This window comes from Scyliorhinus canicula, chromosome 18 (assembly GCF_902713615.1).
Source record: "Scyliorhinus canicula chromosome 18, sScyCan1.1, whole genome shotgun sequence".
NCBI classification, from domain to species: domain Eukaryota; kingdom Metazoa; phylum Chordata; class Chondrichthyes; order Carcharhiniformes; family Scyliorhinidae; genus Scyliorhinus; species Scyliorhinus canicula.
In genome coordinates, this window is record NC_052163.1 from 6,982,159 (window position 1) to 7,003,830 (window position 21,672).

Consider the following 21,672-nt stretch of genomic DNA (forward strand, 5'->3'; position numbering starts at 1 on the left):
AAGGCAAGAATTATAGCTGGGGGAAAGGCAATTATGATGCTATTCGGCAAGATTTAGGAGGTATAGGATGGGGAAGGAAACTGCAGGGGATGGGTACAATGGAAATGTGGAGCTTTTTCAAGGAACAGCTACTGCGTGTCCTTGATAAGTATGTACCAGTCAGGCAGGGAGGAAGTTGTCGAGCAAGGGAGCCGTGGTTTACTAAGGAAGTTGAAGCACTTGTCAAGAGGAAGAAGAAGGCTTATGTTAGGATGAGACATGAAGGCTCAGTTAGGGCACTTGAGAGTTACAAGTTAGCCAGGAAGGACCTAAAGGGAGAGTTAAGAAGGGCGAGGAGAGGACATGAAAAGTCGTTGGCGGATAGGATCAAGGAAAACCCTAAGGCTTTCTATAGGTATATCAGGAACAAAAGAATGACTCGAGTAAGATTAGGGCCAATCAAGGATAGTAGTGGAAAGTTGTGTGTGGAATCAGAGGAGATAGGGGAAGCATTAAATAGATATTTTTCGTCAGTGTTTACACTGGAGAAAGACAATGTTGTTGAGGAGAACACTCAGGTTCAGTCGACCAGGCTAGATGGAATTGAGGTTCAAAAGGAGGAGGTGTTAGCAATTTTAGAAAATGTCAAAATAGACAAGTCCCCTGGGCCAGATGGGATTTATCCTAGGATTCTCTGGGAAGCCAGGGAGGAGATTGCTGAGCCTTTGTCCTTGATCTTTATGTCGTCTTTGTCGACAGGAATAGTGCCGGAAGACTGGAGGATAGCAAATGTTGTCCCCTTGTTCAAGAAGGGGAGTAGAGACAACCCTGGTAATTATAGACCTGTGAGCCTTACTTCGGTTGTGGGTAAAATGTTGGAAAAGGTTATAAGCGATAGGGTTTATAATCATCTTGAAAAGAACAAGTTGATTAGCGATACTCAACACGGTTTTGTGAAGGGTAGGTCATGTCTCACAAACCTTATTGAGTTTTTTGAGAAGGTGACCAAACAGGTGGATCAGGGTAAAGCTGTTGATGTGGTGTATATGGATTTCAGTAAGGCGTTTGATAAGGTTCCCCACGGTAGGCTATTGCAGAAAATAAGGAAGTATGGAATTGAAGGTGATTTAGCGGTTTGGATCAGTAATTGGCTAGCTGAAAGAAGACAGAGGGTGGTGGTTGATGGCAAATGTTCATCCTGGAGTTCAGTTACTAGTGGTGTACCGCAAGGATCTGTTTTGGGGCCACTGCTGTTTGTAATTTTTATAAATGACCTGGAAGAGGGTGTAGAAGGATGGGTTAGTAAATTTGCAGATGACACGAAGGTCGGTGGAGTTGTGGATAGTGCTGAAGGATGTTATAGGATACAGAGGGACATAGATAAGCTGCAGAGCTGGGCTGAGAGGTGGCAGATGGAGTTTAATGCGGAAAAGTGTGAGGTGGTTCACTTTGGAAGGAGTAACAGGAATGCAGAGTACTGGGCTAATGGCAAGATTCTTGGTAGTGTAGATGAACAGAGAGATCTCGGCATCCAGGTACATAAATCCCTGAAAGTTGCCACCCAGGTTAATAGGGGTGTTAAGAAGGCATATGGTGTGCTAGCCTTTATAAGCAGGGGGATTGAGTTTCGGAACCACAAGGTCATGCTGCAGCTGTACATAACTCTGGTGCGGCCACACCTGGAGTACTGCGTGCAGTTCTGGTCACCACATTATAGGAAGGATGTGGAAGCTTTGGAAAGGGTTCAGAGGAGATTTACTAGGATGTTGCCTGGTATGGAGGGAAGGTCTTACGAGGAAAGGCTCAGGGAATTGAGGTTGTTTTCGTTAGAGAGGAGAAGGCTGAGAGGTGACTTAATAGAGACATATAAGATAGTCAGAGGGTTAGATAGGGTGGACAGTGAGAGTCTTTTTCCTCGGATGGTGATGACCAACACGAGGGGACATAGCTTTAAATTGAGGGGTGAGAGATATAGGACAGATGTCAGAGGCAGTTTCTTTACTCAGAGAGTAGTAGGGGTGTGGAACGCCCTGCCTGCAATAGTAGTAGACTCGCCAACTTTAAGGGTATTTAAGTGGTCACTGGATAGACATATGGATGAAAATGGAATAGTGTAGGTCAGATAGGCTTCAGATGGTTTCACAGGTCGGCGCAACATCGAGGGCCGAAGGGCCCGTACTGCGCTGTAGTGTTCTATGTTCTATAATACTTTTCAACTTTAACCGATTGAAATCTAAGAAGAAAATGACACTGACATCACTCGTGGAACTTCAGTATACGGAGGACATCACCATCTCCACATTCGCAGAAGAGAATCTGCAAACCATGCTTGACACCTTTGTAAAAGCATACTCAAGAATTGGTCTCAGCCTCAACCTTAAGACTCCAGTTATTTAGCAACCTGTCCCAGTACAAGATGGTCTCTTTCCCCCCCCCCATCAAGATCAACAGAGAAGCATTTCCAAACGTGAAACATTACTCCTACCTGGAGAGCCACCTTTCATCTAAGGCTGATATCTATGTGGCGATCCGACATCGTGTCCAATCCTCGAGTTTTGGCTTCTGATGCCTAAGAATTAGTGCCTTCAACAACCATGACAGCCCTCATACCAAGATCCTTGTGCACAAGGCTGTCATCCTCCCAACTCTTCTATATGGCCCGGAAACCTGGACTACTGACAGACTCCACTTCAAGGTCCTGGAGAGGTATCAACAACGCTGTCGGAGACAGATTCTCTGCATTAGCTGGGAGGACAGACAACTAACATCAGCGTCCTTGAAGGAGCCATGAGCACCACAAGTAGGTCATGATCATCCAAAATCAACTCAGCTCGGCCAGCCAAGTGCTTAGGATGTCCGAGTCCCGACTGCCAAAGCAAATTTTCTCATAAAATTTCCCAAAGTCTTTTACCCTTGGCTGCCCAGGTTTGCAAGTTGAAACTCAATTACTGTTTATTTATATCAAGAACTATCAAAGACGCCCTTACTGCTGGCCATCAAACACCTATTTACACCAATCCCATTTTTCAGCATTTGGTCTATAGCCTGCATAGAATCCCTACAGTACAGAAGGAGGCCATTTGGCCCATCGGATCTGCACCGACCCTCTGAAAGAGCACTCCACTCAAGTCCACTTCCCCGCCCTATTCCTAGCACACGAAGGGGGATTTGGCTTGGAAAGACCACCTAGCCTGCACATATTAAGACTATAGGAGGAAACCGGAGCACCCGGCGGAAACCCATGCAGACACTGAGAGAATATGCAAATTCCACATAGACAGTCACCCAAGGCCAGAATTGATCCCAGGTCCCTGGCACTGTGAGGCAGCAATGCTAATCCGGGTCCCTGGCACTGTGAGGCAGCAGTGCTAACCCGGGTCCCTGGTACTGTGAGGCAGCAGTGCTAACCGTGTTGCCCATAATAATGAAATATGCAGGAAATACAACTGGATAACAAGGTAATGCTTGCAACCCACTTTAACTGGCCTACCTTCTCCCCACACACACATCACAGATGAACATTGGGGTGGGGGGGGGGGGGGGGGGGAGTAAAAACAATAAGGATGAGTCTTTGCTTCAGATGGTAGTTCTTTAGCAAGCTTTCCTCGCTGCATGCTTACTGATTTAATGTCTCTGGTTTACCGTTGGTATGATCTTCTTTGCAGATTTGTTCATTCATTTAGAAAATTTGGTATTCTCAGGCTTCAGGCTTTCTGGGGAGCCACTTTGGTCAGGATTCTCTGACCCCGCGATTCTCCGGCACTGATTCTCGGTGGAGGGCTGTTGAAAGCGGGGCCCCCCGGCAATTCTCCGGGCCCCGACGGGCCGAATGGCCGCCGAGTTCGGCCGAGACCCACCGGTGTGGGTTACTCAGGTCCCACACGGCCGGACCTGGAAGGTGTGTTTGCGGGGGGCCGTCCTGGAGGGGGGGGGGGGGGGGGCGGAGGGATCCGACCCCAGGGAGGGCCACCACAGTGGCCTGGCCGTGATCGGGGCCTACCGACCGGCGGGCGGGCTGGTTCCGTGGGGGCCTATGTTCCCCGCGCTGGGCCCCTGTAGGGCTCCGCCATATTGCCCGGGGGCCGGCGCAGAGAGGGAAACCCACGCGCATGCGCGGAATCAGACCAGCCGTGCCGCGCATGCGTGAACTCGCGCTAGCCTTTCAGCGCCTGCTGGAGCTGTGGGGACCATTCAGGCGCCGACCTGTCCCCCTAGGAAGGGGAGCATTCTCGATTATCGGGGTCCATTGACGCCAGAGTGGTTGGCGCCATTTTTCACGCTGGCGTCAGAACCTGGCCGCAGGATTAGAGAATCCCAGCTGAAAGAAATCCATTATTTCTGATAGGTAAAAGGCTATTTTAATGTAAATATTAAAGCCCAGTCTTTAATACCCATTTTAAAATAAGGATTTCAGTATTCATAACCTTAGGTCATTGTTGTGTTATCTGTGTGGCCGATAACACGTGTTACTCAATCCTTGGTTAATCGTGAGGTCCTTTGAATCTTGTTGAAGAAGACTCAAACTCATCCAGATTTGAGTAACTATAACTATAAATTCATGAGTTCTTTACCTTAACATGGAAACTAGGAATTGGTTAACAAGATTTAACAATTAGAACTAAACGGTCTCCACTAACTATCTATGTGATTCTGATGTGACCCTGTTCACAGTTCACCCACGAGAGAGAGAGAGACAGAGAGAGACCCCGTGTGGCTGCTTTGTGTACCCCTGTTGGTCCAACCTTCTCGTGATCATGTGGTGCTGCTATTTACCCATTAACCCCTTGTGTGCATGCACCTACAGAGATCACTACATCCCCCTCCCCCCCTTTTTAAAGTGTTACAGATTTTCTGTTTGGTGTAACGAAAATTGAACAAACAATGAATGAAGTCAACTGGGAACAGATAAAACAAGTAATGCTGTGTACAGAATGTGATGGTAATAATGACTGTACCAAGTCAATCAATGTTTAAAAAGTCCAATCCTAATGAAAACGTTTGAGTCCAGACTGTATGAGTTTGATCAGGTGGGTTGATCTCTTTGCCTGTCATTGAGGTGGTAGTGTTGATGTCGTCATGTCGTTGTGACCACTGTCAGTGTTTGTGTGTACGTGAGGACATTGAGACATCGGAATGGTCGAATCACTTTGTTGTCTGATTTATACTTTTTTTTATGCTTGTGGTAGCGATTCTGTGTTGCATCTTTCTTGAAAGCTGCTTTGCTTGTTTGTTGTGGAGCAAATGCAAATTTGTGAGATTTGTTGCCATGCTATGGTATGTTTGTACTCTTGTTGCACTCAATGTGTGTTCCGTGTGGATAATTTGAGTAATTGTCACAGTTATTGGTTTCAGTTACATTGAGCGTTTCATCTTGAGAACGGTGAGAATGATCTGATGCCGTATTGATGTTGGTGACATCAGTCATTTGTGGCGGATTTGATTGTTTTACTTTGCTGCCTTGGTGCTCTCTGCTGGAGACTTTTCCGGTACATTTGTATCATCTGTGATTTCTTTCTGCTCCTCTTCAGGAGTTAAAATCTTCAAGATTTCAATTGACGTGGTCTCACTGGACCCAAGAGTAGTCCTACTCTGTACTTCTGTACAGACGAGCTGAGATCTGTCAGTCTCGCTGTGATCCTGCACACTCTGTATGTCGAGTGTGATCACTTTGTCACTGTTTTCACATACAGTGGGTAGACATTCAGTGTCTTGCCAGTTAAATGAGCTTGAATTAAAGGCACAGGCCACTGCTTCCTTCTGCTTGAATTAAAGGCACAGGCCACTGCTTCCTTCTGCTTGAATTAAAGGCACAGGCCACTGCTTCCTTCTGCTTGAATTAAAGGCACAGGCCACTGCTTCCTTCTGCTTGAATTAAAGGTACAGGCTGCCTTAAAGACACATGGTCTATAAATCATCCATGGGTCAAAAATGTAATGGCAAAAAACAGGGGAAATAAGGGACTAAACAGGGAATAAATAGGAAGGTCCCTTACAAAGAGGAGGACAAAGGAGGCACTTCAAAGACACCCTGAAGGCTTGCCTCAAGAAATGCAACATAGCTGTCAATGCCAAGGAGACCCTTGCTCAGTAGAGACCTACTTGGAGGAACCTCCAGGTTGAAAGAACAATTCTTTCATAACACCCGACGACAAGAGGAGAGCCGGAAAAGGAGCCTGACAATGGAATACCAGTGACCTAGAGCTGGATTCTCTGCTGGCAGGATGCTCCATTTTGCTGGCAGCCTGGGGGTTTCCCGACGGCTTGGGGCTGCCCCACAATGGGAAACTCCATTGAGTGGCTGGCAAAACGAAGCATCCCGCCGGGGTGCTGAAACAGAAATGTGGTGCGGCGGGATGGAGAATCCTGCACCTAGAGTCCCACCACGGCTCCCACCTCCTCAAAACACCTGCCAATGTTGGAGATCCGGCCCTAGAATCGGACTCATCAGTCATACCAGGACCCACAGAATGCAGAGTTTCTTAGGTGGACATCATAACCTTTAGCGAGTGATCATCAAAGGAGAAGATTTTGAGCTTTGTTTCTCTGTCTTCTGAATCTGTACTTAGGTGCTCATTCTCCCGCCTACAAAATTAGCAAACCTCCCTTCCACAATATTTGCAGGGGCGAACTTTTGCAGAGCTAGGGAGAAGAGTGGGATTAATTGGTTAACTGCTGGGACAGGCATGAAGAGTCAAGGCCCCCTTAAGGTTTCATATCTGTGTTTACATACCTTGCAGCCAATACAAAACTAGCAAAATGAAAATCACAAGTTATCCACAGTTCTCCATGAAGCAATGAACACTGAAATTATTCGAAGTACGTAATTATAATCTTTCAGCTTTGGAGAGCAGAACAAGTTTTTCTCAGGCATTGATTGTTAAAGTTTGGATGTCTGAATAATGTATAGCTTGAGGTGAATTTATTTTGCAATCACCTTATGCTGTCGACTGGAGCCGAATTACCTGCCTATTTTTGTAATTTTAAAACAGCAAAAAGTTAAGGAACCATTGTGAACAGTCAGTTGTAAAACTTTGAAGGTTATAATGAAGACCATGGGGGAAATCACTGATTGATCTCCCTGCAGATTTCGTAGAATGAGTTCCAGTATTGAGTGAGTGGAGGCCAGCCGAAAGGGTTCCACCAGGGGAGCCTTAAGTATCGACCTCCCCAGACTGGGACCAGCATTATCTGTGTTGGAGAGTAAACCCGCTTTGCCATTTACCCTGCACCTCCTGGAATTATTACACACTATTATGGGTAAAATTCTGGAAGACTAAGGGTAACGATTAGAATCGGCTGAATATTGAAATGTTGTGATATCGTCTGATTATCAGAACAATGAAGAAGTCACAGTTGTCTTACCCAAGTCACATTATTATTAATCAGTAACTTTTTCATTGCAGGGAAGGAACACTTTAGTCGTGGACCCTGAACTAACTGATGGAATAACCATTGTGCACTTTTGAGCTTTCATTTTTGCACAAGAAGCTACCATGGCAGAAAATCGTGTCTTTACTGCCTGGGACTATGTTGTTTTTGCTTCTATGCTGTTAATATCTACTGCAATTGGGATATTTTCTGCTTTAAAACATGGCAGAACCGGGCAAGGAACAACAGAAGAATTCCTGGTAGGAAGTAGGTAAGAAAAATTTAAAACTTAAAGGTCGTCAATAACCTTGCAGAACTGAACATTCATGGAAAAAAATTCTAAGTGAAAGTCTGTGTACCTTAAACATGACGGCATCATTTTGTTTTGTTTAAAACAGACAAATATCTGCCTATCCAATTGCTTTTTCATTGGCTGCCAGTTTCATGTCTGCTATCGCAGGTAAGTATTTTTGTTTTCTCGACAGAAGTGAATATCTGTACAGGAGCAACATGTTTGCCTACGGTTATTTGATTCTTTTTTTTTTTAAATAGTTTTTATTGAGAAATTTTGATTTTATACAACAATAACGCACCTTAGTAAAATACCGAAAATAACAATTATATTAACAATCATATACATTCGCCCCATCCCCATGAACAACCCAGCATTTTAACAACAACGCAAATTAACACACTATAAAGTTACAGAATAAACACTACAATAATGCACCCCCCCCCCCCCCCCCCCCCCCCGGGTTGCTGCTGCTATTGACCCAGTTACCTATCTTTGAGCCAGGAAGTCCAGAAAAGGCTGCCACCGTTTATAGAACCCTTGTGTTGATCCTCTCAGGGCAAATTTGACCTTTTCCAATTTTACATTTACTTCAGTTTTTGCAGTATATAGATGGTTCTCAGTTTAATGGCCCCCATGGCGATGGCAGCCGATCTGTGTTTGGACAACCACTCAATTTGCACGCAGATCAAATATTTGGACGAAAACATATCAAAAATATTTGAGCATGCGTCAACTCCTTTAGCCCAACTCCATCTATGGTTATGATAGTGACCCCACCCCCAAACATGCTTGTTGGAAGGTTCTCAACCATGTTTTTAGTGTTACGGGCCAGTGTTTAGAAAACTCCAAAGTATATCACGGAGTTTACCTGACCTACAACTTTTAATAGATTTTGGTTATGGGGAGCACAAGGGCCTACTTTCCAGGTGTCATGCAACAGGAACCTTAAGTATTTTTAAACAAAACAATGTTTATTCTATGAATTCAGTTAACATTTTATAAACACAAAGTAAACATTTTATCAACTACCAACACAACTACCCCCCACAGATGCAGTACTCTATGTGTGACCCTTAATAACTTTCCTAACAACATCCATAAGCCAAACACCCTTTTTAACAAAGCAGTAGGTACAGGGCGGGATTCTCCGACCCTCCACCGGGCTGGTGAATCGCCGGGAGGCCGCGTGAATCCCGCCCCGCTGCCCAGACGCCGGCTGCCGGGATTCTCTGGCGCTGGTTTTTCAGCGGGGGCAGGAATCGCGTCGTGCTGGTTGGGGGCTGTTGGCAGCGGCCTCCCCGGCGATTCTCCGCGATGGGCCTGAGCGGCCACCCATTTTCGGAAGGTCTCGCCGGCGTAAAATACACCAGGTCCGTACTGGCAGGACCTGGCTCTGCGGGCGACCTGCGGAGTCCTCGGGGGACGCGGGGGAATCTGGCCCGTGATCGGTGGCCTGGCCCGCGATCGGAGCCCACCGATCCACGGCGGGCCTGTGCCATGGGGGCACTCTTTCCCTCCGCGCCGGCCGGTGTAACAGTCCGCCATGGCCAGCGCGGAGAAGAACCCCCCCACCCCTGCCGATGAACTATAGGCCAGCACCTCGGCCGTGCCACACGACCCTCCAGGCCCATCCCGGATGACCGTCACCTTCCCTCCCATATAACGCTACAGCAACAACACCTTCGTCAGCAGCTCTTCCCCACCCTTCCCCTCAACAAAACAACAACCCCATCCCCCTCGGTTACACTAACCACCTGATCACCCGCCCCCCACTGCAGTCCTGTTAACTAGCCCGCCCCAGTTAGCCTGGCAGCCCCCGCCCAAGGCCCCACAGCCTCCTACCCTCCACTGATCTCAAACCCCCCCCCCCCCCCCCCCCAGCTCGCTCACCTCGAATTACTAAAGAACCAGAAAAAAACAGGAAAACCACATTTCTCTCCACACCCCTGCCCTACAGTTCAATGTCCTCCTTCACCTTTCAGTCCATTGTCTCTCACAAATTCCATCGCCTCCTCTGGTGTTCCAAAATTATGCTCTTTATTATTAAAGGTCACCCAGAGGCCAGCCGATTACAGCATCCCGAACTTCACCCCCTTTTTAAAGAGGGCAGCTTTCACCTGATTAAACCCGGCCCTCCTCTTCGCCAAGTCCGGGCTTGGGTCCTAATTCACTCGCAGCTCACTCCCCTCCCAGGTGCACCTCCTCGTCTGCCTCACCCATCTTAGGATCTTTTCCTTATCCAGGAACCGGTGAAGACGCACCACCATTGCCCTCGGCGGCTCGTTAGCTGCCTGTACGCTCGGTCGACCTCCAGGGGCCGGCCAAAGGCCCCCTCTCCCATCAGCTTCTCCAACATTCCAGCCACGTATGTGGTAGCGTCTGCTCCCTCAATCCCTTCAGACATCCCTACAATTCTCAAGTTCTGCCTCCGGGAGTGGTTCTCAAGGTCCTCCACCTTCTCCTGCAGCCGCATCAGGGTATCTCGCATTACTCCATCTCAGCCGCCAGAGAAGCCAACTGCACCTCGTGCTCCCCCACCGCCACCTCCACTTTCTGGATGGCCTGACCCTGGGATTCCAGCCTCTGCTCCACTCAGTCAATTCCAGACTTCAACAGGTCTATCGCCTTGGTTAGGCCCTCATGGGCCTTTTTCCTCTGTTGGCTGAACTTCTCATTTAAGAAGTCGACCAGTTGATCCATCGACCATTGGGTAGGCAGAGCCGGCCCTACACCCTTCGCCATCTTAAACTGTGGCGCAGAAAGATTCTCCTGCTCCAGCTGCTCCCTTCTTCTTGACCCACTTCTGGTCCGTGGATCCATCCACTAGTCCACCTGGGGTCAGATCTCCCTCTGGCCAGCCCTACACCCTTTTCAGCCACACATCCACCATCTGAACAGGGAAAAAGTCCAAAAAAAAACCAGCCTTGAGTGGGAGCTGCCGAATGTGTGACTGCTCACACAATGGCCGCCTCCGGACGTCATCGAACATCACTGTTGAATACAGACGTGTTGTATATGTTGGTGGGGGGGGGGGGGGGGGGGGATGGAAAGATGCCTTCCGGGGGTGGTTGCAGAGGATCAAATGGGCTTCTTGAAGGGTAGGCAACTCTCTAGTAATATTAGGCTGTTATTGAATGTGATTATGACCCCATCGAGGGGACAGGTATTTGTGGCTACGGACGCGGAGAAGACTTTTGATGCAGGTGAAGTGGTGGCACCTGTTCAAGGTTCTAGGAACGCTTGGGTTTGGGCCAAAATTTGTGGTATGGATGCGTCTATTGTATGTGGCTCCAGTGGCCAGTTTACGGACAAACAAGATGAGCTTGCGGGGTTTCAGGTTGCATAGGGGAACAAGGCTGTCACCACTATTTTTTGCACTAGCGATAGAGACTTTGACGATGGCTGTTAGGGGGTCAGCAGAGTGGCAGGGGGTTAGGAGGGGGAGTAGGGCGCACTGGGTGTCACTGATTATTTGTTTTTGCACTTTTGAATATGTTTTGTAGAGACGGCCTGGGTATCTCACATTGAAATGAAATGAAATGAAAATCGCTTATTGTCACAAGTAGGCTTCAAATGAAGTTACTGTGAAAAGCCCCTAGTCGCCACATTCCGACACCTGTTTGGGGAGGCTGATACGGGAATTGAACCAGGCTACTGGCCTGCCTTGGTCTGCTTTAAAAGCCAGCAATTTAGCCGTGTGCTAAACCAGCCCCTAGTCCCCAGTCGCCACATTTCAGCGCCTGTTCAGGAAGGCTGGTACTATACTTGCCAGCACTATAGCCTGTGAAAGAAGGCTTTGGGTCTCCTCCAGTCGGCCTTGCAATCCCAGGAGTGTCCCAGACATCCTTTAGTGGTATTCATGACTCTGCTTTTGCATGTCCAGCAGCCGAGGGAAGCATTACACCAGAGGCACGGCACCAGGCTGAGGCACAGCGCACTCCGGTATCCAGCAGCCGAGGGAAGCACTACGCCAGAGGCGCGGCACCAGGCTGAGGCACAGCGCACTCCGGCATCCAGCAGCCGAGGGAAGCACTACGCCAGAGGCACGGCACCAGGCTGAGGCACAGCGCACTCCGGTATCCAGCAGCCGAGGGAAGCACTACGCCAGAGGCACGGCACCAGGCTGAGGCACAGCGCACTCCGGTATCCAGCAGCCGAGGGAAGCACTACGCCAGAGGCACGGCACCAGGCTGAGGCACAGCGCACTCCGGTATCCAGCAGCCGAGGGAAGCACTACGCCAGAGGCACGGCACCAGGCTGAGGCACAGCGCACTCCGGTATCCAGCAGCCGAGGGAAGCACTACGCCAGAGGCACGGCACCAGGCTGAGGCACAGCGCACTCCGGCATCCAGCAGCCGAGGGAAGCATTACGCCAGAGGCACGGCACCAGGCTGAGGCACAGCGCACTCCGGCATCCAGCAGCCGAGGGAAGCACTACGCCAGAGGCACGGCACCAGGCTGAGGCACAGCGCACTCCGGCATCCAGCAGCCGAGGGAAGCATTACGCCAGAGGCACGGCACCAGGCTGAGGCACAGCGCACTCCGGCATCCAGCAGCCGAGGGAAGCATTACGCCAGAGGCACGGCACCAGGCTGAGGCACAGCGCACTCCGGTATCCAGCAGGCCTCCAACTCACTGATCCCTCAGATGACCCGCCACCGCCTGGTGGGGATCTGTGGAAGTGAGGTGTTCACCGGTTTGTGACCCAGAAGTCTGCCTGCTAGATCCCCTGCCAAAGTGTGTGTCTCTGCACTGGTGGGAGGGTGCACCTCTTCAGTGTCCTCCTGCGAATTGGTATCAAGGCTTGTTGCAGGATCCCTACTGGTGGAGGGTCAGGCTGCTCGGATGAGAGTGGTTAGAGCAGACAAGAAGCATTCACCCTGGCAGCATGGAGGAGATCATTTTGGGACTACACCCCCGTCCTCTTGTGAAGAGTGCAGGCACTCACCAGCGTGGCCACAGTTGCCTATGCAGAGATAGTAACCTCACTGGATGGCCTCCTGCCTGCTTGTGGGTAGAAGGTAGACCTTTGCTCCTCCACGGCATCCAACATTTGTGTCAGGGCCCCCGGTCCGTAAACTGTGGAACTGGCTGCTTAGCTGCTGTTCTATGGCTTGACTGAGATTAGTGCTGTTGAGCTGCTTAAATGCAGCGCCCATTTTATTGAACTGCGAGAGATAACTCCGGAGTGGGCGACTCAGATGCAAGATGCCACGGACGTGGCACTTTTCTGGTGAAATTTTTTTTCCCCCAAGACAGGAGCCCTCAAGAGCGGTCCCAGCAGTTCTTGGAGGATCTGGCTGCAGTTGGGAGTGTATCTGGTCACTATCTCTTATCTTCTGAGACTGCTTGCTCTCGCCATCCAGTGCGAGGTAAGCCTCTAAATATTGGCAACACTGAAGCCATTGGGCTGGATTCTTTGTTGATGGGATCCTTCGCTTCGCCGGCAGCGCACTCACGCCCACGGATTTCCCGACGGTATGGGGGTGCCCACAACAGTAAACCCCATTGGCCGGCTAGCGGGACGGAGAATGCCGCTACCGGCAGGGCCACGCCGCACCAGAAAACGGGTGTGGTGGGACAGAGAATCCTGCCCATTGTCTTCCTTTCACATCACATTCAGCACACCTTTATCACAAATTATAACCCTCTCTCTGGTAATTGCCTGAGGCTGAACCATAAGACGTGGAAGTAGAGGTAGGCCATTCGGCCCATCGAATCTGCTCTGCCATTCAATGAGATCATGATTGATCTGAAATGATAATCCTCAACTCTACATTCCTGCCTTATCTACATAATCCTAGATTCCCTTACTGATTAAAAATCTGTTTATCTCAGCCTTCATCATAATTCTAAACCCAGAATATTTCCCTTGACTTCCATCTCCCCTCTCACATGCAGGATCACAAGTTACAACAGAAACTTTCACTACTCCCTCTTTTCCTCTGCTGCCTTCATGCACAAGCTAACCTTTGGCTCTCAATTTGGGTGCTTAAAAAGGTAGAAGTCCTTGTGCCAGCAAAGAAAAGGAAACCAATTTCTTGAAGGGGTACAGTCACTCAACTCACCTTCTCAAGTTACATGTATTTAGCAGCTAATTTGGTGAAGGTGTTTGCAAATGATGACTCACTGGGCATGTGGGCAGGATCTAGGATATTAGTCCAGTACTATTTTCATTGTTTCTCTGAACTGCTTCCAACACGTTTATATCCTTTCTTAACTGGGGCGACCAATACTGTACATTCAATCATATTATGATTGCTGCTTCCTAGGGACGCCTTCGCAATGAAGTCATTACCATTACCCGATTTACTGTATGGTAAATCGCCTGCTGTATGGTTGACTCCAGAACGTTCTAAGAAACTATCTTGAAAACTTTCTATGAACTCTTAACCTTGGACACCTTTGCTCATCTAATCTTTTTAGTCTATAAGTCGATTAAAATTCCCCATGATTATCACTGTTCCTTTCTGACAAGCTCCTATTATGTCTTCCTTTATACTCCGTTTTACCATGTGGGTCCTGTTAGGAGACCTCCACACCACTCCCACAGGTGACTTCTTGCTTTTATCATTTCTCAGCTCTACACAAACCACTGATTCGAAATACTGAACTTAGGTCATCACTCTATTGTGCTCATATAAGAACATAAGAACATAAGAATTAGGAGCAGGAGTCGGCCATCTGGCCCCTCGAGCCTGCTCCGCCATTCAATGAGATCATGGCTGATCTATTGTAGACTCAGCACCACTTTCTGGCCCGAACACCATAACCCTTAATCCCTTTATTCTTCAAAAAACTATCTATCTTTACCTTAAAAACAGGCGGTGAGGAAAGCTAATGGCCTTCATAGCGAGCGGATTTGAGTATAGGAGTAAGAATGTCTTGCTGCAGTTATACAGGGCCTGGGCGAGGCCACACCTTGAGTATTGTGCGCAGTTTTGGGCTCCTGGTTTGAGGAAGGACATTCTTGCTGTTGAGGGTGTCCAGCGAAGGTTCACCAGACTAATTCCCGGGATGGCAGGACTGACATGTGAAGAACGACTGGATCGGCTGGCCTTGGACTGACTGGAGTTTAGAAGAATGAGAGGGATCTCTTCCAAACATATAAAATGCAGACTCGAAAGGCCGAATGGCCAACTCCTGCACCTCTTTACATGTTTCTATGTTCTTGGAACCTTCCTTCAGGCAGGGGACTGAACCCATGTTAAACCCAAGAGTCATCACCCAAAAGAACAAAGATTCAGGCTCATAAATGGAGACTGAGGTGACTTGCCCACAGCCAGAATTCAGCATTGCAAAAGAGCCCTCATAGTGGCCCTTCAATGCTCAGATAGGAAGCGACAAACCTCGGGCGCGATTCTCCCAGAGGGGGAGAAATCGTAAGGCTGGCGTCAAATCCGGGCGGGTTTGACGCCAGTTCCCCCCTCCCCGACCGGGAACCGATTCTGGTCCCCGGTCGGGGCTAGCATGCCGCCGCCGTAAACTCCGGCATCGCGGGCTTAGCGAATTTCGTTAAGCCCGCTTGCCAGAGTTTGCGCCGGCTGACGCGTCATATGACGTCAGCCGCGCATGCGCGGATTGGAAGACTCCAACCCGCGCATGCGCGGATGACATCATCGCGCATTTGCGCGAAACCCAGTGCATGCGCGGATCGAGATGCCCCTCAGCCGCCCCGCGAAGTGATACAGCGGGGCGGCGGAGGGACAAAGAGTACGCGGGCATCGGGCCCGCTGCCCGCGATCGGTGCCCACCGATCGCGGGCCCATGGCACCCTTGGCACGGCCGTGGTACTGCCGTGCCAATCGGTGCCATGGTTTTAAAAATCGGCACTTTACGGCCGTTTTTACGAACAGCCAGACCAGGTGTGTTTGCCGTTCGTAAAAACAGCCGTAAAGGGCTGGGAACTCGGCCCATCGGACAGCTGAGAATCGCTGCTGGCCGTAAAAAAACGGCGGCAGCGATTCGTATCGGGAGTCGGGCGTGGGGGGGGGGGGAGAATAGCAGGAGGGCGTCAGACGAGTGTGGCCGTAAAATTTTACAAGCCACGCTATTCTCCGCACTGTCATGAGTGCGGAGAATTGCGCCCCAGATCTTTGTTTATAAATTTAGAGTACCCAATTCTTTTTTTCCAAATAAGGGGCAATTTAGCGTGTTCAATCCACCAACCTTTCTACGGCACGGTAGTACAGTGGTTAGCACAGTTGCTCTACAGCTCCAGGGTCCCAGGTTCAATTCCCGGCTTGGGTCACTGTCTGTGCGGAGTCTGCACGTCCTCCCCGTGTCTGCGAGGGTTTCCTCCGGGTGCTCCGGTTTCCTCCCACAGTCCAAAGCTGTGCAGGTTAGGTGCATTGGCCATGCTAAATTGCCCTTAATGTACAAAAAAGATTCAGTGGGGTTACGAGGATAGGGTGGAGGTGTGTGCTTGGTTGGGTTCTCTTTCCAAGGGCCGGTGCAGACTCAATGGGCCGAATGGCCTCCTTCTGCACTGTAAATTCTATGTTACTATATGTTACCTTGCACATAAGAACATAAGAACATAGAACTAGGAGCAGGAGTAGGCCATCTGGCCCCTCGAGCCTGCTCCGCCATTCAATGAGATCATGGCTGATCTTTTGTGGACTCAGCTCCACTTTCCAGCCCGAACACCATTACCCTTAATCCCTTTATTCTTCAAAAAACTATCTATCTTTACCTTAAAAATATGTAATGAAGGAGCCTCAACTGCTTCACTGGGCAAGGAATTCCATAGATTCACAACCCTTTGGGTGAAGAAGTTCCTCCTAAACTCAGTCCTAAATCTACTTCCCCTTATTTTGAGGCTATGTCCCCTAGTTCTGCTGTCACCCGTCAGTGGAAACAACCTGCCCGCATCTATCCTATCTATTCCCTTCATAATTTTAAATGTTTCTATAAGATCCCCCCTCATCCTTCTAAATTCCAATGAGTACAGTCGCAGTCTACTCAACCTCTCCTCATAATCCAACCCCTTCAGCTCTGGGATTAACCTAGTGAATCTCCTCTGCACACCCTCCAGTGCCAGTACGTCCTTGTCAAGTAAGGAGACCAAAACTGAACACAATACTCCAGGTGTGGCCTCACTAACACCTTATACAATTGCAACAAATGGATGGCAAATATTCAGCCTGGAGCCCAGTTATCCGTGGCGTACCGCAGGGATCAGTTCTGGGTCCTCTGCTGTTTGTGATTTTCATTAACGACTTGGATGAGGGAGTTGAAGGGTGGGTCAGTAAATTTGCAGATGATACGAAGATTGGTGGAGTTATGGATAGTGAGGAGGGCTGTTGTCGGCTTCAAAGAGACATAGATATAATGCAGAGCTGGGCTGAGAAGTGGCAGATGGAGTTTAACCCTGACAAGTGTGAGGAGTCCATTTTGGAAGGAAAAATATGAATGCGGAATACAGGGTTAACGGTAGGGTTTGTGGCAATGTAGAGGAGCAGAGAGATCTTGGGTCTATGTGCATAGATCTTTGAAAGTTGCCACTCAAGTGGATAGAGCTGTGAAGAAGGCCTATGGTGTGCTAGCGTTCATTAACAGAGGGATTGAATTTAAGAGCCGTGAGGTGATGATGCAGCTGTACAAAACCTTGGTAAGGCCACATTTGGAGTACTGTGTGCAGTTCTGGTCGCCTCATTTTAGGAAGGATGTGGAAGCTTTGGAAAAGGTGCAAAGGAGATTTACCAGGATGTTGCCTGGAATGGAGAGTAGGTCATACGAGGAAAGGTTGAGGGTGCTAGGCCTTTTCTCATTAGAACGGAGAAGGATGAGGGGTGACTTGATAGAGGTTTATAAGATGATTAGGGGAATAGATAGAGTAGACAGTCAGAGACTTTTTCCCCGGGTGGAACACACCATTACAAGGGGACATAAATTTAAGATAAATGGTGGAAGATATAGAGGGGATGTCAGAGGTAGGTTCTTTACCCAGAGAGTAGTGGGGGCATGGAATGCACTGCCTGTGGAAGTAGTTGAGTCAGAAACGTTAGGGACCTTCAAGCGGCTATTGGATAGGTACATGGATTAGGGTAGAATAATGGAGTGTAGGTTAACTTCTTAAGGGCAGCACGGTAGCATTGTGGATAGCACAATTGCTTCACAGCTCCAGGGTCCCAAGTTCGATTTCGACTTGGGTCACTGTCTGTGTGGAGTCTGCACATCCTCCCCGTGTGTGCGTGGATTTCCTCCGGGTACTCCGGTTTCCTCCCACAGTCCAAAGATGTGCAGGTTGGGCGGATTGGCCATGAAAAATTGTCCAAAATTCTATGATTAGCCTAGGACAAAAGTTCGGCGCAACATCGTGGGCCGAAGGGCCTGTTCTGTGCTGTATTTCTCTAATCTAAAAAAAAACATAACCTCCCTAGTCTGAAACTCCATCCCTCTAGCAATGAAGGACAAAATTCCATTTGCCTTCTTAATCACCTGTTGCACCTGTAAACCAATTTTTCTGTGACTCATGCACTAGCACACCCAGGTCTCTCTGCACAGCAGCATGTTTTAATATTTTATCGTTTAAATAATAATCCCGTTTGCTGTTATTCCTACCAAAATCGATAACCTCACATTTGTCAACATTGTATTCCATCTGCCAGACCCTAGCCCATTCACTTAACCTATCCAAATCACTCTGCAGACTTCCAGTATCCTCTGCACTTTTCGCTTTACCACTCATCTTAGTGTCATCTGCAAACTTGGACACATTGCCCTTGGTCCCCAACTCCAAATCATCTATGTAAATTGTGAACAATTGTGGGCCCAACATGGATCCTGAGGGACACCACTAGCTACTGATTGATCCCCACTCTTTGCTTTCTATTAATTAACCAATCCTCTATCCATGCTACTACTTTACCCTTAATGCCATGCATCTTTATCTTATGCAGCAACCTTTTGTGTGGCACCTTGTCAAAGATTTTCTGGAAATCCAGATATACCACATCCATTGGCTCCCCGTTATCTACTGCACTGGTAATGTCCTCACAAAATTCCACTAAATTAGTAAGGCACAACCTGCCCTTTATGAACCCATGCTGCGTCTGCCCAATGGGACAATTTCTATCCAGATGCCTCGCTATTTCTTCCTTAATGATAGATTCCAGCATCTTCCCTATTACCAAAGTTAAGGTCACTGGCCTATAATTTCCCGCTCTCTGCCTACCTCCTTTTTTAAACAGTGGTGTCACGTTTGCTAATTTTCAATCCACCGGGACCACCCCAGAGTCTGGTGAATTTTGGTAAATCATCACTAGTGCTTCTGCAATTTCCCTAGCCATCTCTTTTTTTTTATAAATGTTTTTATTCAGTTTTCATATTTTATATTGAACAAATTACAAATTGTTAGGAGAAAGAAAAAAGAAAAAAAAAAACAAACACGCAAAAATTAACATACATATTTACAGGTAAGCATCTTCGTAGTAGTAACTGCGCCCCCCCCCCCCCCCCCCCCCCCTCAACATGTTTATTTAGTTTGGTTTTGGGCCTTAGCTAGCCATCGAACCCCCGTAACGAACCTGTAGCCCCCCCCCCTCCCGCTACCTTCCCCCGACTATTCTTCCTCTTGTACATTGGCCACAAATAGGTCCCGGAACAGTTGCATGAATGGCTCCCACGTTCTGTGGAAGCCGTCGTCCGACCCTCGGATGGCAAATTTGATTTTCTCCATTTGGAGAGATTCCGAGAGGTCGGACAGCCAGTCCGCAGCTCTGGGCGGTGCTGCTGACCGCCAGCCAAACAGGATTCTACGGCGGGCGATCAGGGAGGCAAAGGCAAGGGCGTCTGCCCTCCTCCCCAGGAATAGATCTGGCTGTTCTGAAACCCCGAAGACCGCCACTATCGGGCATGGCTCCACCCTCACTCCCACCACTTTGGACATAACCTCGAAGAAGGCTGTCCAGTACTCCACGAGTCTGGGGCAAGACCAGAACATGTGGGCGTGGTTGGCCGGGCCTCTTTGGCACCGTTCACATCTGTCTTCCACCTCCGGGAACAACCTACTCATACGGGTTCTTGTTAAGTGGGCTCTATGTACCACTTTTAGTTGCGTCAGGCTGAGCCTTGCGCACGTGGAGGTGGAGTTGACCCTATGCAGTGCTTCGCTCCAGAGTCCCCACCCGATCTCCATCCCCAGGTCGTCCTCCCATTTCCTCCTTGTTGCGTCCAGTACGGTGTCGTCCCTATCTACCAGTCGGTCATACATGTCACTACAGTTCCCTTTCTCTAGGATACTTGCATCCAGTAGGTCTTCCAGTAGTGTCTGTCGTGGCGGTTGTGGGTACGTCCTTGTCTCCTTTCGTAGGAAGTTTTTGAGCTGCAGGTACCGTAGCTCGTTCCCCCCAGCTAGCTGAAATTTCTCTGTCAGTTCGTCCAGTGTTGCGATCCTGTCGTCCGTGTATAGGTCCCTGACTGTCAGTGTCCCCCCGTCCTGCCTCCACCTTTTGAAGGTGGCGTCGGTCAGTGCTGGTTTGAACCTATGGTTGTTGCAGATGGGAGCCCTGTTCGACATTTTGGTCAGGCCAAGTTGCTGCCGCAGTTGGTTCCAGGATTGGAGGGTGGCTGTCACCACTGGGCTGCTGGAGTGTTTTTTGGGTGGGGATGGGAGTGCTGCCGTGGCGAGGGCCCGAAGGGAGGTTCCCATGCAGGAGGCCTCCTCCGCACGCACCCACTCAGCTTCTGGCTCCTGGATCCATCCCCTTACTCGCTCGGCTGTTGCTGCCCAGTGGTAGAATTGTAGATTCGGGAGGGCTAACCCTCCCCTGGTTTTTGTTTTTTGTAAGACCTTCTTTGGGATCCTAGCATTTTACCCCCCCATACGAACGCCATGATGAGTTTGTCCAGCGCTTTGAAAAAGGCCTTGGGGATGTAGATCGGAATGGATCTAAACAGGAAGAGGAACCTGGGCAGTACGTTCATTTTGATCGTCTGAACTCTCCCCGCGAGGGAGAGCGGGAGTGTGTTCCATCTTTGCAGGTCCTTTTTAACTTCCTCCGTCAGGCTGGTGAGGTTCCATTTGTGGATCCCTTTCCAGTCATGGGCTATTTGGATCCCCAGGTAGCGGAATTTATGTCGGGCTTGTTTGAACGGCAGCCCCTTTAGTGCTGCCCCCCCCCCCCCCCCCCCCCCCCCCCCCCCCCCTTGCGGGTGTACTGGGAAGATCTCACTTTTGCTCATGTTGAGTTTGTAGCCCGAGAAGGCTCCAAACTCTTTCAGGAGCGCGATGATTCCGTCCATGCTGCTTTGTGGGTCCGAGATATAGAGGAGCAGATCATGCCCTAGCCATCTCTTTTAGCATTCTGGGATGCATTCCATCAGGGCCAGGAGACTTGTCTACCTTTAGCCCCATTAGCTTACCCATCACTACCTCCTTAGTGATAACAATCCTCTCAAGGTCCTCACCTGTCATAGCCTCATTTCTATCAGTCACTGGCATGTTATTTGTGTCTTCCACTGTGAAGACCGACCCAAAAACCTGTTCAGTTCCTCAGCCATTTCCTCATCTCCCATTATTAAAACTCCCTTCTCATCCTCTAAAGGACCAATATTTACCTTAGCCACTCTTTTTTGTTTTATATATTTGTAAAAACTTTTACTGTCTGTTTTTATTTTCTGAGCAAGTTTACTCTCATACTCTTATCTTACTCTTCTTTATAGCTTTTTTAGTAGCTTTCTGTTGCCCCCTAAAGATTTCCCAGTCCTCTAGTCTCCCACCAATCTTTGCCACTTTGAATGCTTTTTCCTTCAATTTGATACTCTCCCTTATTTCCTTAGATATCCATGGTCGATTTTCCCTCTTTCTACCGTCGTTCCTTTTTGTTGGTATAAACCTTTGCTGAGCACTGTGAAAAATCACTTGGAAGGTTCTCCACTGTTCCTCAACTGTTTCACCAAAAAGTCTTTGCTCCCAGTCAACCTTAGCTAGTTCTTCTCTCATCCCATTGTAATCTCCTTTGTTTAAACACAAAACACTAGAATTTGATTTTACCTTCTCACCCTCCATCTGTATTTTAAATTCCA

At 48.9% G+C, this 21,672-nt stretch overlaps 1 protein-coding gene across 3 annotated transcripts in view; it reads left to right on the top strand.

The window, feature by feature from the left end:
* Positions 1 to 21,672, top strand: part of LOC119953671 (sodium-coupled monocarboxylate transporter 2-like) — a 142,479-nt gene that overhangs the window by 11,444 nt on the left and 109,363 nt on the right. For 2 of the 3 annotated variants that reach the window (XM_038778179.1, XM_038778180.1), the window contains exons 2-3: positions 7,382 to 7,617; positions 7,745 to 7,806. In XM_038778179.1, the coding sequence (XP_038634107.1) occupies positions 7,472 to 7,617; positions 7,745 to 7,806 (208 nt within the window). In that variant the 5' untranslated portion in view covers positions 7,382 to 7,471. Of the gene's footprint in view, positions 1 to 7,381; positions 7,618 to 7,744; positions 7,807 to 21,672 lie in introns of those variants that run through there. The other variant, XM_038778181.1, reaches the window with a different exon arrangement.